This window comes from Hypanus sabinus, chromosome 30, assembly GCF_030144855.1.
Source record: "Hypanus sabinus isolate sHypSab1 chromosome 30, sHypSab1.hap1, whole genome shotgun sequence".
NCBI lineage: Eukaryota > Metazoa > Chordata > Chondrichthyes > Myliobatiformes > Dasyatidae > Hypanus > Hypanus sabinus.
Genome location: NC_082735.1, coordinates 9914417 through 9930254, shown reverse-complemented (window position 1 = coordinate 9930254; position 15838 = coordinate 9914417). Strand labels below are relative to the sequence as shown.

At 43.6% G+C, this 15838-nt stretch overlaps 1 protein-coding gene across 3 annotated transcripts in view; it reads right to left on the bottom strand.

Moving 5' to 3' along the window:
- Positions 1 to 11855, bottom strand: part of map7d1a (MAP7 domain containing 1a) — a 277983-nt gene extending 266128 nt beyond the window's left edge. The window contains exon 1 of one of the 3 annotated variants that reach the window (XM_059954308.1): positions 11506 to 11855. In XM_059954308.1, coding sequence (XP_059810291.1) covers positions 11506 to 11656 — 151 coding nt within the window. In that variant the 5' untranslated portion in view covers positions 11657 to 11855. The remainder of the gene's footprint in view (positions 1 to 11505) is intronic. The other 2 variants (XM_059954309.1, XM_059954310.1) reach the window with 2 other exon arrangements.
- Positions 11856 to 15838: the final 3983 nt, after the last annotated feature.

Here is a 15838-nt window from a genome sequence, read left to right as displayed (position 1 = left end):
TCCTGCAGCGAGGCATCTCTCCTTCAATTTCCTGTTCTCTTCACACCCTTTCTCTGTTCTTTTTTTAATCACTCTGCTTCCACCTCTCCTGATCCCCTGCTTTGGAATTGGTTTATTAATGTCACATGTACCAAGATACAGTGAAAAGCTTGTCTTGCACACGGTTCGGACAGATCAATTCATTGCACAGTGCATTGAGGTCGCACAAATAAAACAGAACCAGAATGCAGAATAAAGTGTTACAGTCACACAGAGAGTGCAGTGTAGGTAGACAATAAAGTGGAAGATCAAAACAAAATACAGTAAGCTGTGAGGTCAGCGTAATTTACGTCATACTAGGGAATTGTTCAATAGTCTTATAACAGCAGGGCAAAAGCTCTCCTTGAGCCTGGTGATAGGTGCTCTCATGAGCTTCAAGGACAGTTTCTACCCAGCTGTTTTTTCCTGCTTGATGGGAGAGGAGAGAAGAGGGGACGTCTGGAGTGAGGGGGGTCTTTGATTATGCTGACTGCTTTACTGAGGCAGTGAGATCCCTCTTCAGAGCTCTCTCTCCATTCTATTGTTCTGACCTCTCTTCCTTTACTCTGGCCCTTGCTGAGTCGAACGTAGTGATGCAGAGGCTTCGTGGGTGTGACCACAGAGGCAGGATGTGGTGGGTGCCAGGTTCCCTCTGGGGAAAGGGATCTAGCCTGAACCATGTGCTATGCATTTTGATTGTGCACTCTGCTTCATCCAATGAGGAAAACAAGCTGAGAATGCAGAATTGTGACAATCAATGCTGCAAAGCAGAGGTCATACCGAAAAAGTGTAAGCTTAAAACCAGCACCAAGATATGACTCCCTGGTGTGCAGATATGTACTGTAAATCTCAGTACACAGAGTTCGGCTTTTCATAAGACACTTGAGCAGAATGAAACCACTCAGCCCATCAAGTCTGCTCCACTATTCACCCATGATTGACTTTCCCTCTCAACTTCATTATGATGAAGTTCTTTATGATCCTCTCCTTATGATCTTTAATATCCTGCCTTATCAACAACCTATCAAACTTCGCTTTTAATATACCCAGCGATTTGACATCCACAGCCTTCTGCGGCAATGAATTCCACTGATTCACCACTATCTGGCTGAAGAAACTGCTCTTCATCCCAGTTCTAAGGGGATATCTTTCTATTCTGAGGCCGTACCCTCTGATTCTATAGTCTTCCACTAATGAAAACATCCTCTCCATGTTCACACTACCGATGCCTTTCAATATCCAGTGAGATTCCCCCTCTTTCTTCTAAACTTCATCAAGTACAGGGCCAGAGCCATCATGTGCTCCTTATATGTTAACCCTTTTATTCCCAGGTTAATTCTCACGAACCTCACCTAGACCCTCGCCAATGCCAGTACATCCTTTCTTAGATATGGAGCCCAAAACTACTCACAATACTCCAAATCTGGTCTGACCAATGCCTTATAAAATCTCAGTCTTGGAATTCACAGAATAAGATGGAAATATAAAGAATATACTCCTTTCGCAATGCACTAAGAATGTGAAGCCTATAAATATCAGTTCCATTACTCATAACCTCAATGGTTATGTACCAGGTTTCTTTTCCTGAACAATGTTGACACATAATCTCTTCCAGTCTATTTTGCCACAGGAATTAGAATTGCATAAGATGTAAATGAGAGCAACAGGCACTCTCTTACTACTCCTCATTCCACTCTTTTATCCTATCATCCTGTTTATCTAGTTTCCTTTAAATTAATCTGTACAATTCACATGGTCATGGTGTCATACAACAGAGAGAGAGGCCCTTCAGCCCACCAATCTATGCTGACTATCAACTTTCCATGGCTGCTTATCTCTTTTACCAACACTTGGTCGATAGCTTTCTAAGCATTGATTCAAGTGTTTATCTGTCTATTTCAAATACTGTTGGAAAATTTCATCACCCCTTCAGCAGTCCAGCTGCCCTTCCAGTGAAAGAGCTCTTCTTCAGGTATCCATTAAGTCTTTTACCCCTTACCCTAAACTTCTGCCCTTTAGTTTTAGATAGCCCCTTCACTGGGGCAAAGTTTCTTATTACCTACCCTATCTATTCCTCTTCTTAATTAAGTGCACCTTAATTATGTCCCTTCTCAATTACCACGGCAACAAGGAAAATAACCCAGTCTATCCATTCTCTCCTCCACGTGGTAACATAGGGGTCAGTGCATCACTTTGCAGCACCAGTGATTAGGGTTGAATTCCTACTGCTATCTGTAAAGTGTTTGCACATTCTCCCTGTGACCACGGAGCTCACGTTTCCTACAGTCCAAAACATGCAGGTTCGCAAGTTGTTGGAGCACTTTGTTGGTGCCAGAAGCATGGTGAGATTTGCCTTCTGTGGAAGCTTGTATGACGTATAGCTTTGAGGTTGTGCTCCCAATGGGTTTTTTTCATTTTTTTTTAGTTAGTAGGGTTTTTTTTCCCTCTTGGTTAGTAGGGGTTCTTTTTTTTCCTTTCTTTTTTTTAAAAAAAATATTCTTAACACTTTACTTTTTCTTATTATTATTGATATTTTGCTTAGCTTTGTTAATCAGTTATTTGCTAATTTAATTCTTCATTGTACATAATGACATATTGACTTGATTACCTTAATGTATTTTTGTTGATCTTCAATATTAATTAATAAAAAAGATTTTAAAAATGAAAATGAGATTTGCGAACTGCCCCAGCATATCCTCAGACTGTGTTGGTCGATGATAAAAAATGATGAATTTCTCTGGATGATCCAATGTTTCAACAAACATGTGACAAATAAAGCTAATTGTTCTTTCTTTCTTTCTTTCTTTGCCATCCCAGGCAACATCCTGGTGAATCTGTACTGCACCCTCTCCAGGACAATCATATTCTTCCTGCAGTGAAGTGGCAGAACTGTACACAGTACTCCAACTGTGGTCTAACTACCATTTCCTGAAACTGCTCCATTAATTCTCTGTTTTATACCACAGACATTGGAAGCTAGAATCCCATACATCCTCTTCACCATCTTACATAGAAACATAGAAAATAGGTGCAGGAGTAGGCCATTCGGCTCTTCGAGCCTGCACTGCCATTCAGTATGATCATGGCTGAACATCCAATTCAGAACCCTGTACATACCATTTGCCCTTTTCACCACCTGCTGTACCTGCATGCCCACCTTCAATGAGTGGTGTACAATGACACCCAGGTCTCTTTGCAACTCCCCTTTTCCTAATCGGCCACCGTTCAGACAATAATCTGTTTTCCTGTTCTTGCAACCTTCCCAAGTTCTTCTTACATACCCAAATTGCCACCTTGAGGAATCCTTGGACTACAAAGTTCAAAGTAAATGTATTGTCAAAGTACATATATGTTACCATATACTGTACTACCTTGAGATTAATTTTCTTGCAGGTATATACAAAAAAAAGAAATACAATAGAATTTTATGAAAAACCATAAAGACAGATAAACAACCAATGTACAAAAAGACGACAGACTGTAAAACAATACTGAGAACACAACTTATGCAGAGTCATTGAAAGTGAGTCTGTAGGTCATAGAATCAGATCAGTGTAGTACAATTGAAGTTAGCTATAAGACTGTACGACTCCATGATTCTAAGATGGTTCTTGAGCCTGGTGGTTATAGGGTTCCCTCAGTTCCTCAATCAATCTTTCTGCTCATTATGTAATTAATCTTACCTATTCCATATGTTACCAAGTTCCACATTCTCATCACTGTCTGTATGATGTCTTGGTTATATTCAAGAGCTAGTGTATATTTTATACTTCTGGCTCCTGTTTCATTCTATCTCATTAGTGAAGCTATATGTAATCCTGTAGATCACTTTGTAAAGGCCCAGTGATGGGCTCATTCATCAAGCAAGGCTGTATTCATGCCTCTTCCCAGAAGAAATTCTGTCCTTCATTAAAGACCATCTCCTCAAGGAATTCCATTTGTGGCTAAATAGATTGACGGCTCTTTAATTCTCCACCATTTCGATGAGGACAGGAGCCCGCACCACTACGTCTCAGTTTGCTGAGACCGAAAATGAGAGAATGACCTTCAGTTCACACCTCATCTCCTCCACAAATTTTCCACCAGGGCTCCCACTTCATGCTGGGAAGACTATAATCTGTTCCATATTCACCAGAAAGTTCATGAAGGAACAAGTTTCAGAAAATCATATTTCAAAGTTCAAGTACTATACTTGAGGTAAGTCACAGGATCCAACAATTTTTTGGGGAATCCGAAGGCCAGTTACAAAAGGACACTTAGATCCGGGTCTAAATTGCTGTTACATGAAAGGGATACACAGATGACCAAGCGACCGTGCCTCCTGAGTTGGAGAGGTGACCCTGAGATCTCCACAAGATCTTCCATCAAAGGGGAAGATTTACAAAACTGTTGCCAGAACTTGAGGGACTGAGTTACAGGGAAAAGTTGGAAAGGGTAGACTTTATTCTTTGGAGCATAAGAGGCTGAGAAGTGATCTTACAGAGGTGCATAAAAGTTATTACAGGCAGAGTGGATCACTGGCCTTTTTCCCAAAGTTGTGGCATCAAGAAATATAAGGCATGGGTTTATGGTTCAACATTCAAATTTATTATCAAAGCACACATGTTATCATATACAACCTTGAGATTCATTTTCTTGCAGAAAAAAATACTTTACTTTATTGTCACCAAACAATTGATACTAGAGCGTACAATCATCACAGTGATATTTGATTCTGCGCTTCATGCTCCCTGAAGTACAAATCCAAGTAAGTATAATAAAAAAAATTAATTATAAATCATAATTAGAAAATAGAAAAGGGAAAGTAAGGTAGTGCAAGTTAGGTCCAGAAATTTGGAAGGTAGGGCCCAGATCCGGGTCAGGATCCATTCAGCAGTCTTATCACAGTTGGAAAGAAGCTGTTCCCAAATCTAGCCATATGAATCTTCAAGCTCCTGAAACTTCTCCCGGAGGGAAGAGGGACAAAAAGTGTGTTGGCTGGGTGGGCCGTGTCCTTGATTATCCTGGCAGCACTGCTCCAACAGCATGCGGTGTAAATTGAGTCCAAGAATGGAAGATTGGTTTGTGTGATGTGCCGGGCTATGCTCACTATCTTCTGCAGCTTCTTCTGGTCTTGGACAGAACAATAGAGTAGAATTTTACAAAAATTATACATGAACAGACAAAGGCTGACAAATGCCAATGTGCAAATGAAAACAGACTGCAAATAAAAATAATACTGAGAACATTCATTGTAACAAGTCCTTGATAGTGAGACTCTAGGTTGTAAAATCCTGTAGATTGTAGGTTAAACGGTAATAAATGTTCTTGAATTTAGGACCCAATTACCTCCTTCCAGATGGTGGTAGTGAGAAGAGAACTTGAGGGCAACTTTTTTACCCAGTGAGTGGGATCAATGTGGAATGATGAGAGGAAGTGATACACGAACAATTTTTAAAAGACAGCTTGGACACATAACTGAATTGTAAAGGTTTAGAAGGTTATGAGTTAAACGCTGGCAAATGGACCGAGCTTGGTTAGCGTCAAACAGCTGAGCCGAAATGCCTAATTCCATGCTATGTAGCTCTTTGACTATTACCACACATAAATGGCACGGTACGCATGGAAGCTAATGTCATCAGTGGACAGAATCTTCCGTCTGTTAGATTCTCATCTCCCCAGAAAAGCTCTCTACTTCAAATCAGCCATGGCCACTGATTCTCCTGGTGCTCAGAAGACACCAGGATGTGCCAGACAAGAATCCCCAGCAAATGAACGGCAGGATAAAGCTATCAACAGGCCACCATGATACCATGTCCTGCATTAGGTACTGGCCACTTGCAGGAGGTCCACTTGGTCCATAGTTGTGAAGGAGAAAGAAAGATCTTGACTGGTGAGGAAGCATCTATACTTCTTGTTGTTATGCTTATGGAGCTGGGAGTCTCGTCCACAACCTGTGGAAGTGTGCACATATGTTAAAGGGTTGGTTTGACTGTACGCCATCTTATGGTCAAATGTAGAATTCCTACCTGTAACTCAGACAAGAAGTCAATGTGGACTCCAAAAGCTGCACTGACCTCCATGCAGGCACATCTGGATAAAGTGACCAGACATTCCCACCACTGGATCCAGAGAGTTGTGTTTATGCTTTCACCAAGGCAGTGCTAACAAGTGTAACTAGAGCACAAGCCCCAACAGTACATTCCCCTTTTGCTTCCAGTAGAAGTGGAAGAGGCAGGTTCGGTATTGTCATTTAAAGTAAAATTGGATAGGTATATGGACAGGAAAGGAATGGGGGGTTATGGGCTGAGTGCAGGTCGGTGGGACTAGGTGAGTGTAAGCGTCAGCACGGACTAGAAGGGCTGAGATGGCCTGTTTCCGTGCTGTAATTGTTATATGGTTATATTATACCTGATGAGTGAAAAGAATTACAACATAACCGTAAACAGGATTCTAACTGCTTATATCACCACCTGGTATGGAGCTATGGAGGGGCCAGTGGAAAAAGCCTCAGAAGGTTGCAAACTCAAGCCAGCTCCATCATGGGTACTAACCTTCCAAGCATCAAAGAGAGCATCAGAAGGCAGCATCCATCATTAAGGACCCTCATTACCCAGGAAATGCTCTTCTCATTATCACCATCAGAAAAGAGGTACAGGAGCCCGAGGACACACTCAACATTTCTTCCCCTTTGCCATCAGATTTGGGAACAGACAAAGAACTATCCATGAGCACTACCTCAGTATTTTTGCTCTCTCTTTGGACTACTTAATCAGTTTTTAAAATGTATTTCTGGCTGAGTTCAGAAGAAGAGTCTCTGCCAGAAATGTTGACTGTTTATTCTTTTCCATACATGCTGCCTGGCCTGCTGAGTTCCTCCAGCATTTTGAGTGCGTTACTTGGTTTTCCAGCATCTGCAGATTTTCTCGTTTCACAACATCCTGATTCTGAGTTAGCGAGGTTTAGCTGCAGCCTACCTCAAAGGTAAGGAATATAATGAGATACCATTAGACAATCCTTAATTCAACCTCTTCTGTTAATGTCATTGTAGCATTTCTCTCTGCACTACTTCACTACTACGCTTTGGAGGAGATTATTGTTTTTGTGATCAGCACTGTATTTATAATTACCATGAATTCTGTTTACTCTGTGAGTGAGTTTCATGACAGCATTGAACCCTGGTGTGTATGACAATTAACTAATGTGAATCACAGATCCACCCCACATTGCACCCTAATATATGACAATTAACTAATCTGAGTCACAGATCCACCCACCATCCATAATCTGCTCATGTTCTTCTTTCTTCCCCAGTAAGTACATACATCATAAAGTATAAAACTTTACTGCACAGGACAGGCCCTTCATTGTGATGACCCTTTGACCTACTCCACAATCAATCTAACCCTTCTCTCTTGTGTGGTCCTACACTCTTCTCTCATCCATGTGCCTATCTACAAGTTTTTTAAAAAAATGTCCCTAATGTTACCTGTCTCTATCACCATCCCTGGCAGTGTGTACCATGCACCCAGCATTCTCTGTGTAAAAAAAAAAGTTAGCTCTGACATCCCTTCATACTTCCCTCCAATTACCTTTAAATTATGCCCCCTGATATTAGCCATTTCCACTGTGGGGAAAATATCTCTATGCCTCTTATCACATTGTACACTTCTATCAAGTCATCCCTGCCCTCCTTTGCTCCAAAGAGAAAAGCCCCTGCTTTCTCAATCTGTCCTCCTAAGATATGCCCTCAGATCCAGGTGATAAGATGCCACATTTCCTCTACACCTTCCCTATAGCTTCCACATCCTTCCTATAATGAGACAACCAGAACTGAACACACAGCTCAAGAATCTGGTGTCTGGGACACCTGGGGACGGAACATAATATTTTCCCTGTCTTGTGGGATGCTTGTAATGGTTGAAGTTGGAACCTACAAAGTCAGCAATTCTGACAAAAATGAAACGCACAGTGATCTTTCAATCTCCTTGGAAGTCACCGGTAGCCAGTGTTGGGACCATGAGTGAGGTGATTTGGTTTGTACAAACCTTCTCCCTCACCCCCTTCCACCCCTCTTCTAATTAGAGCGATCACTTGGAAGATCTGTCAGTTCACACACTCAAACTGTGCACAAGCTGTGTTCAAGGGATGACACCATGCCCACCAGATGGGAGGATTGCATCACAATCTGTTGAAAAACAAGGATTCCTGTGACAGGTTTAACCGTGTTTACTCAATCTTGTTTTCCTTCAGCATTTATGCATCGTAAAATTCCTACCGCCCCCAAAACCTCCTGACCCTCACAATCCCAGTGCACACCCTCCCAGTACCCCCGATCAGTAGAGATCCCTCCAGGCCTGGCACCCTCACCATTGTTCCTGGTATCACAGTATCCTGGCTGTTATCCTCAGTTGAGCCTTCCAGTAACATTGCACCTGTACCTATACCCTCAGTATCTACACTGGAACCATAATAGCCCCAATAGTACTGCAGTGCTCCTACTAGTACCCACCAAAGCCCCTGTATGTATAGTAACACCCCATCAGCAGCAACCCTACCCTGCAAAGTCAGCACCACCCTAATGACCATACCATTCTCAATGGGCACAGTCACAGAGCACCGAAACAGGCCCTTTGGCCCACCTAGTCCATGTGGAACCATTACACTGCCTAATCCCATCGATCTATCACCCAGACCACAGCCATACCCCTCCCATATTTGAACTTATCCAAATTTCTCTCAAATGCTGAAATTGAACCCACATCCACCACTTCCACTCGTTCCACACTGACATCACCCTCTGAAGTAAGAAGTACCCCCTCATGTTCTCTTAACTATTTCACCTTTTACCCTTAACCTATGACCTCTAGTTCTAGTCTCACCCCACCTCATTGGAAAAAGCCTGCCTCAATTTACTCTATCTGTACTCCTTATATCTCTAGCAAATCTCCATCCTACTCCTTACTCCCAGGGAGTAATGTCCTAATCTATTCAACCTTTCCCTGTAACTCAGGTGCTCAAATCCCAGTAACATCATTGTAAATTTCCTTTGTACTCTTTGAATCTTATTGATACCTTCCTGTAGGTAGGTGGTCCACCCAGATACTGAGCCAACCTGGCCAAGGGGCAATATTAAAAATAACTCTAAATAACTCTGGTCCACAGCTCAGCTCTAACCCCCAATGCCCCCAGTCTGAGACTACTGACCCACTGACAGTAGCAGGGCAGCCACCAGCTGAATTGGGCACACTCAGCAGGCCGCAGCCAGGGTTCACATCCGTCTACCCCTCTGAACACTTGGCAGGCGACAGAGCACTCCCCTCCCCTCAGCATGTGCACTCCCCACAATCCTCCTGTTGCACCCTGACCCACCTTCCCTCAGTAAACCCACTTTGGCCCCATTAACAGCTGAGCAACCAAACCATCCGCCAAGGAATCACCCCATTTTGAACAGTCCATGAACGCTACCTCCCAATTCCTCTTTCACACTGTTTATTCATCTATTTGTCTATTTATTTATTATTATAAACTAGAATTATTTTTATTATCGCACATTGTATTGCTGCCCCAAAACAACAAACATAATGACATATGTCAGTAATAACAAACCCGATTCTGATTCTACAGTGAACAAATCTGGAAGGCTATACGGCATACTCCATATGCCCATCATCCCCACAGCACACTGTCACTGTATGCCACAGCTGAGAGCATGTGAGCCAACATCCCAGAGACTGAGGAATGGATACATCACAGAGGGATTTGCTTCTTTACAGCGGAGGCTAACAGGTTCTTGATGAACAAGGGTGTCAAATGCTCAGGGGAGAAGGCAGGAGAATGGGGTTGAGAGGAAAAGTCAGAGCAGAATCAATGGGCCAAATGGCCTAATTCTGCTCCTGTGATTTTATGGACTTCTTTCCAATCTCCCCCACCCTGCCAGTTCTCCTCTGCCTGAGTGACCATTTCCACAGCATTACCCTAGACAGTGAATGCTGGCTGAAATTCAGGAATAAATGCCTGAGAGGATCAATACAATTTAGGAGAACCATCGGAAATAAGGCTTGCATTCATACAGCACCTTACAGAACGCTGTGCAGCTAACTGGAACTGTTGTAATGAACTTCACTGGCAGTTGACACCCAACTAAGCAAATGTGGCAAAAAGCAGCTAATTCATCTGGGTGACAGTGATGGATGCCAGGGAGAACTCTCCCATTCATCACAATTAAAGGTCCTCAGTTTACCATGGTACTTAAAAGGACCATTGTCAAGTCAAGTTTATCATTTAACTATATACATGTATAACACCAAACGAGACAACGTTTCTCCGGACCAGGGTGTAAACCACAATATAACACATAACACACAATAACTCAAGAAAGCAAGAATTAAATCTACTAATGAATTATGCATAGATAAATAAAGTACATAAAGTAGATATTGTGGGGTACAGTAAAAGTTGTCCAATGACTCTTCAAATGCAATGTGACAGGAAGTTCAGAAGCTGAGGGAAGAAGCTGTTTCCCATCATGACTATTCTTGTTTTTATGCATCGGAGTCTCCTGAATGTCAGAGAGGATGCTGGATGGATGGGTGGGTGGGATCCTTGATAATAGGTATGCAGCGTTCCTGATAAATGTCCCTAATGGATGGTAGGGAGAACCCCTATAATCCCCTCAGCTGTTCTCACAGTCCTTCAAAGGGACTTTCAGTCCAATGCTGATTATCCTTGTTCTACACTGAAATTTTACGTCCAGAGTTTTAGAACACGATTTGAATCCACAGCCCTCTGGCTCAGGGGCAAAAGCCCCATCGTGTCTCATGAGGAAAGGTTGAGTGAGTGAGGGCTTTCCTCAAAAGGTGAGCAACAACTTGATAGAGTGGCAAGGGCTAATACCGGTTTAAGGTGAGTGAAGAAAAGTTTGGGGGGGGGATGCTAAAGGTAGTTTTTTTTTAAAACAGGGAGTGGTGGGTGGCTGGAATGCACTGCCAGGGTGGTTGTAGAAGTTGATGCACTAGGGTGATTTAAGGGACTCTTAGGTAGGCACATGCACGTAAGAAAAGTGGAGGCTGTATAGAAGGATTAGGTTGATTGCAGAGCATGCTTATACAGATTGGCAGAGTATTATGGGCCGAAGGGCCTGTACTATGCTCTACAAACCAAGGCTCTTCTGACCTCATAGTGCATATTTTAGCTAATATCAACCACTAATGGTTGGAAAACAACAGTTATTTCTGCGTCCGACAAGTATTGTGGCGTTAATACCCATACTGACACAAGGCAGACAACATTAGATGTTACTTTGGTATCAATACCAAGTACTGAAAGTCCTTTACAGGATATTTCACCCAGAAAAAACTTCCAGGGGATGTAAAGGAGCCCTGCCTTTGATCATGAAGAATATACACTGTTGACAGGAGACACGCTGACCGGAAGAATATTGAATGAGGGGTTTTTATTTTGCCACCCTGGTGATTTTAACCCCACCCTTGACTCGGCTGTACTCACCACTCATCCTCCGGAGGGCTGCATCCTTCCAGCGCTCCTCCTCCTCGCTGATTGTAAACAGGCCTCGCAGGCTCGGCGTGGACAGATAGTGCCTCTCGGATGTCCGCCTCAGTCTCCGTCCCCGCCGGGCTGCCGCTGGGCCGAGGGGCATCTCGGCAGAGCGGGGAGGGAAGGATGCTTCAAGCGTCCGCCGAGTAAACACAAGAACTCATGGCAGTAGAAGCAGCGGCTGGCAAGCACACGAGAGGCAGAGCGGTCCGTCTGGCCTCTGTGTGTTGTTGCACAGACGTCACGCTGCTGTTGAAAAATTCACCTTCCCGTTTGCTAGCGGTGGGCCCAGCTGGAAATGAAATGCTCCCAGCCGGCGAGGCATCCGTCCCTCCTGATCTGAAAACAGACGCAGGCAGCAAGCGCAATTTACTCGAACTGAAGGAGGTTATTCCACAGGTTTCCCTGGCAACACCACTCTGAGCGCTACACTTGCACTGATCTTTTTTTTTCGCTGTATCTCTGTCCGTCTCTAGAATATTCCATTGCCGACTGGGGCTTTTCGTCCATCTTCAGAAACATGCTGCAACTTTAGTTCGGAGTTTGCTTTCGGGCATTTTGGCCTTGGCATGAGAAGGACGGTGCAGGGATAAAGGGAAGGCCCGCTGGTTGCCAGGGAGATGGAGGGTACCACAGCAGGTTGAGGGCTAAAGGTGCCCCACCCTGTTCACCCTTCTTCCTCAAGCACACGCCCTAATTACAGGGAATAATGGCAGAAATGGCAATTAAATAGGCCCCATGCAGCACCAAGAGTAGAGACAGCAATTCCCCCAACTTGGCAGCATGAACATCAAATTCTGGTAACTGCTCCCTCTCTGAGTGTTCTCTCTCCCCTCCCTTGTCGCTTCAGCCCCCGTCACCCCCACCCTCTCCATCTGCCCTTCACCCAGCCACTCCTCCCACCCATTCCCCCCTGGTCAATTCCACCCACCACCTCACAGATTATGGCATCATTCCCACTCAGCCCTCTCCCTCATCTGCCCATCACCCCCTCACCTGGAACCACCTACCCTCCCACCCAACATTTTAATACTGGCCGTCTCCCCACTATCTTTCAGTCCAGATGAAGGGTCTTGGCCTGAAATGTCAACTGCTCACTTCCCTTCACAGACGCTGCCTGACCAGCCGGATTCCTCCAACTCTCTGTCTGCTCTGCCAGACACCGTCGTCTGCAGCTCTTGTGTCTCCTAAATGGGCCCCACGACACACCCTTGTCAGGACTGGTACAGTACATGCAGAGCCATGGGGAAGGAAGACAGAGAAGATAGATAAATACTTTGTTGACCCCAAAGGAGTCTACAGTGTCACAGTAGCATTATAAGAGCTTAGATATACAAATATTAGAAGAGAAGTAAGAAAGAATAAAATATGTTACCACAACAGTCTAACAGAAGGGGGGTCATCACCTCCCTGGCTATAGGTTGGCTCATTATAGAGCCTAATGGCTGAGGGTAAGAATGACCTCTTATAGAACTCTTTGGAGCAGCGCAGTTGTATTAGTCTGTTACTAAGAGCATTCCTCTGTTCAGCCAAGGTGGCGTGCAGAGGGTGAGAAACATTGTCCGGATTTGCCAGGACTTTTTGTAGGGTCCTTTGTTCTACCACAGCCTTCAGTTGTCCAGTTTGATTCCAATAACAGAGCCAGCCTTTCTAATCAGTTTATTGAGCCTGTTACCATCACCCATGTTGATGCCATTGCTCCAGCAGACCACCGCGTTTAAGATTGTACTGGTGATAACAGACTGGTAGAATATGAGTAGGAGAGGCATGCACACTCCAAAGGACCTCAGTCTCCTCAGGAAGTAAAGGTGACTCTGACCCCTCTTGTACACAGCCTCTGTGTAGATAGGGTAAATGCAAGTGGCTTTTCCACTGAGACTACAACAAAAGCTCATGGGTTAAGGGTGAAATGTAATGTTTAAAGGGAAGATGAGGAATTTCTTCACTCAGAGGAAGGTCAGATTGTGGAATAGGATGCCAGTGGAAGTGATGGATGTGGGTTTGATTTTAACACTTAAAAGTAATTCGGATAAGTACATGAATGCAAAGGAAATAGAAATCTATGGTCTGGGTACAGGTTGGTGGGACTAGTAATTTGGCATGGACTAGATGGGCCAAAGGGCCTGTTTCTGTAGTGTTCTACACCTATGATTCATTACCTAATAACTTCAAGTGACCAATCATCTCACTGTCTGAATGCCCTCCCGCCCTCTCTGTCATCTGAATAGTTTGGGAAGACCCATAATGGTCAAAGGTCCATGAAGGTCTTCTCATGAAGCTGAGCATTACATTTAAGGCAAATATCAATGGGAGCCCCTCTCACTGGGTATATAGTGCCTATAAAAAGTATTCATGCCCCCCAGAAGTTTTCATGTTTTATTGTTTTACAAGATTGAATCACAGTAGATTTAATTTGGCTTTTTTGACACTCATCAACAGAAAATGACTATTTTGTGTGAAAGTGCAAACAATTCTCTATAAAGTGATCAAAATTAATTATAACTACAAACCACAAAGTAATTGAATGCTTAAGTATTCCCCCCCCCCCCCCATGACACACCAAATCATCACTGGTTCAGCCAATTGGCTTTATAAGTCACATAATTAGTTAAATAGAGATCTGTTCTTGAATACCTGTATGTAGTCAAGGTATTTCAATTGATTTAGTAAAAATACACCCATATCTGGAAGGACCAACTGCTAGGGAGTCAGTATCCTAGCAAAAGCTGCACCATGAAGACAAAATAGCATTCCAAGCAACTCCACAAAAAGACACAAGTCAGGAGGTGGATGCAGAAAAATTTCTCAGTCACTGAAAATCCCTTGGAGTTGAGGCAATCTTCAAGAAATGGAAAGAATATGGCACAGCTGTAAATCTGCCTAGAGCAAGCAGTCCTCAACAACTGACTGACTGTGCAGAAAGGGAACCAATGAGTGAGGCCACCAAGAAACCTGTGACAACTCTGGAGGAGTTACAAACTTCAGTAGCTGAGATGGGAGAGACTGTGCATTCAACTGTTGCCCAGGTGCTTCATCAGTCACCACTTTAATGGGAGAGTGGTGAAGAGAAAGCTATCGTTGAAAAAAACTCATGTGGGAGACTCTGAATTCAGCTGGAAGAAGGTTCCATGGTCTGATAAAACCAAAATTGAGCATTTTGGCCATCAGACTAAACACCATGTCTGGCATAAGCCAAACATAGCACATCACCAAAAACACATCATCCCTACCATGAACCATGGTGGCAGCTGCATCATGCTGTGGGGATGCTTCACTGAAGCAGGCATGTGAAAGTAGAGGGGAAAATGAATACAGCAGAATACAGGAAAATCCTGGAGGCAAAACTAATGCAGTCTGCAAGAGAACTGCGACTTGGGAAAAGATTTGTTTTCCTGCAAGATAATTACCTCAACATAAAGCCAAAGCTATACAGGAATAGCTTAAAAACAACAAAGTTAATGTCCTGGAGTGGCCAAATCAGAGTCCAGACCTCAGTCCAATTGAGGATCTGTTGCTGGACTTTGGAAGGGCTGTTCACTCCTGATCCCCATGCAATCTGACAGAGATCGAGCAGATTTGTACAGCAGAAAGGGGAAAGTTTGCAGTGTTCAGATGTGCAGAGCTGATAGAGACCTATCCACACAGACTCAAGGCTGTAATTTCTCCAAAGGTGCAACGAAAAATACCGACTTGAAGGGGGGTGAATACTTATGTAATCAATTATTTTGTTTTTTTATTTTAGTAATTAACTTTGATCACTTTGTAGAGATCTGTTTTCACTTTGACACTGGAGTCTTTTTTCTGTTGATCAGTGTCAAAAAAAGCCAAATTAAATCCACTGTGATTCAATGTTGTAAATCAATAAAATAATGAAAACTTCCAATAGAAGTGAATACTTTTTACAGGTACTGTAGGAGTTGATTGTTTGAGTCTCTAAGCAAGGTACTTAGGTGTCACATACTTTTGTTTACCTCCTTTACACCATTGTCTTCACAATGACTGCCTTTGTCCCACCTGGTTTGTCAGGATTGTGCAGGTACCTGGGTACCTGAAGCTGACAGGTGTTGAGTGCCAGATGCTTGTTGATACAGGCAGGGAGAAAGAACACAAAGTTCAGGATCCTCATACTCTGGACAAAATCCCAGCATCAATTTTACTCCGTTTCTCTATACCCTTCAAGAACCCCGACTACCCAAACCACACCGCTCGGAATGGCCTCTCTCCCCCTTCCGTTCCTCGCAGAGCTCCCGCTCCTACTGTTCTGGTGAGGCTGACGACACTCCCT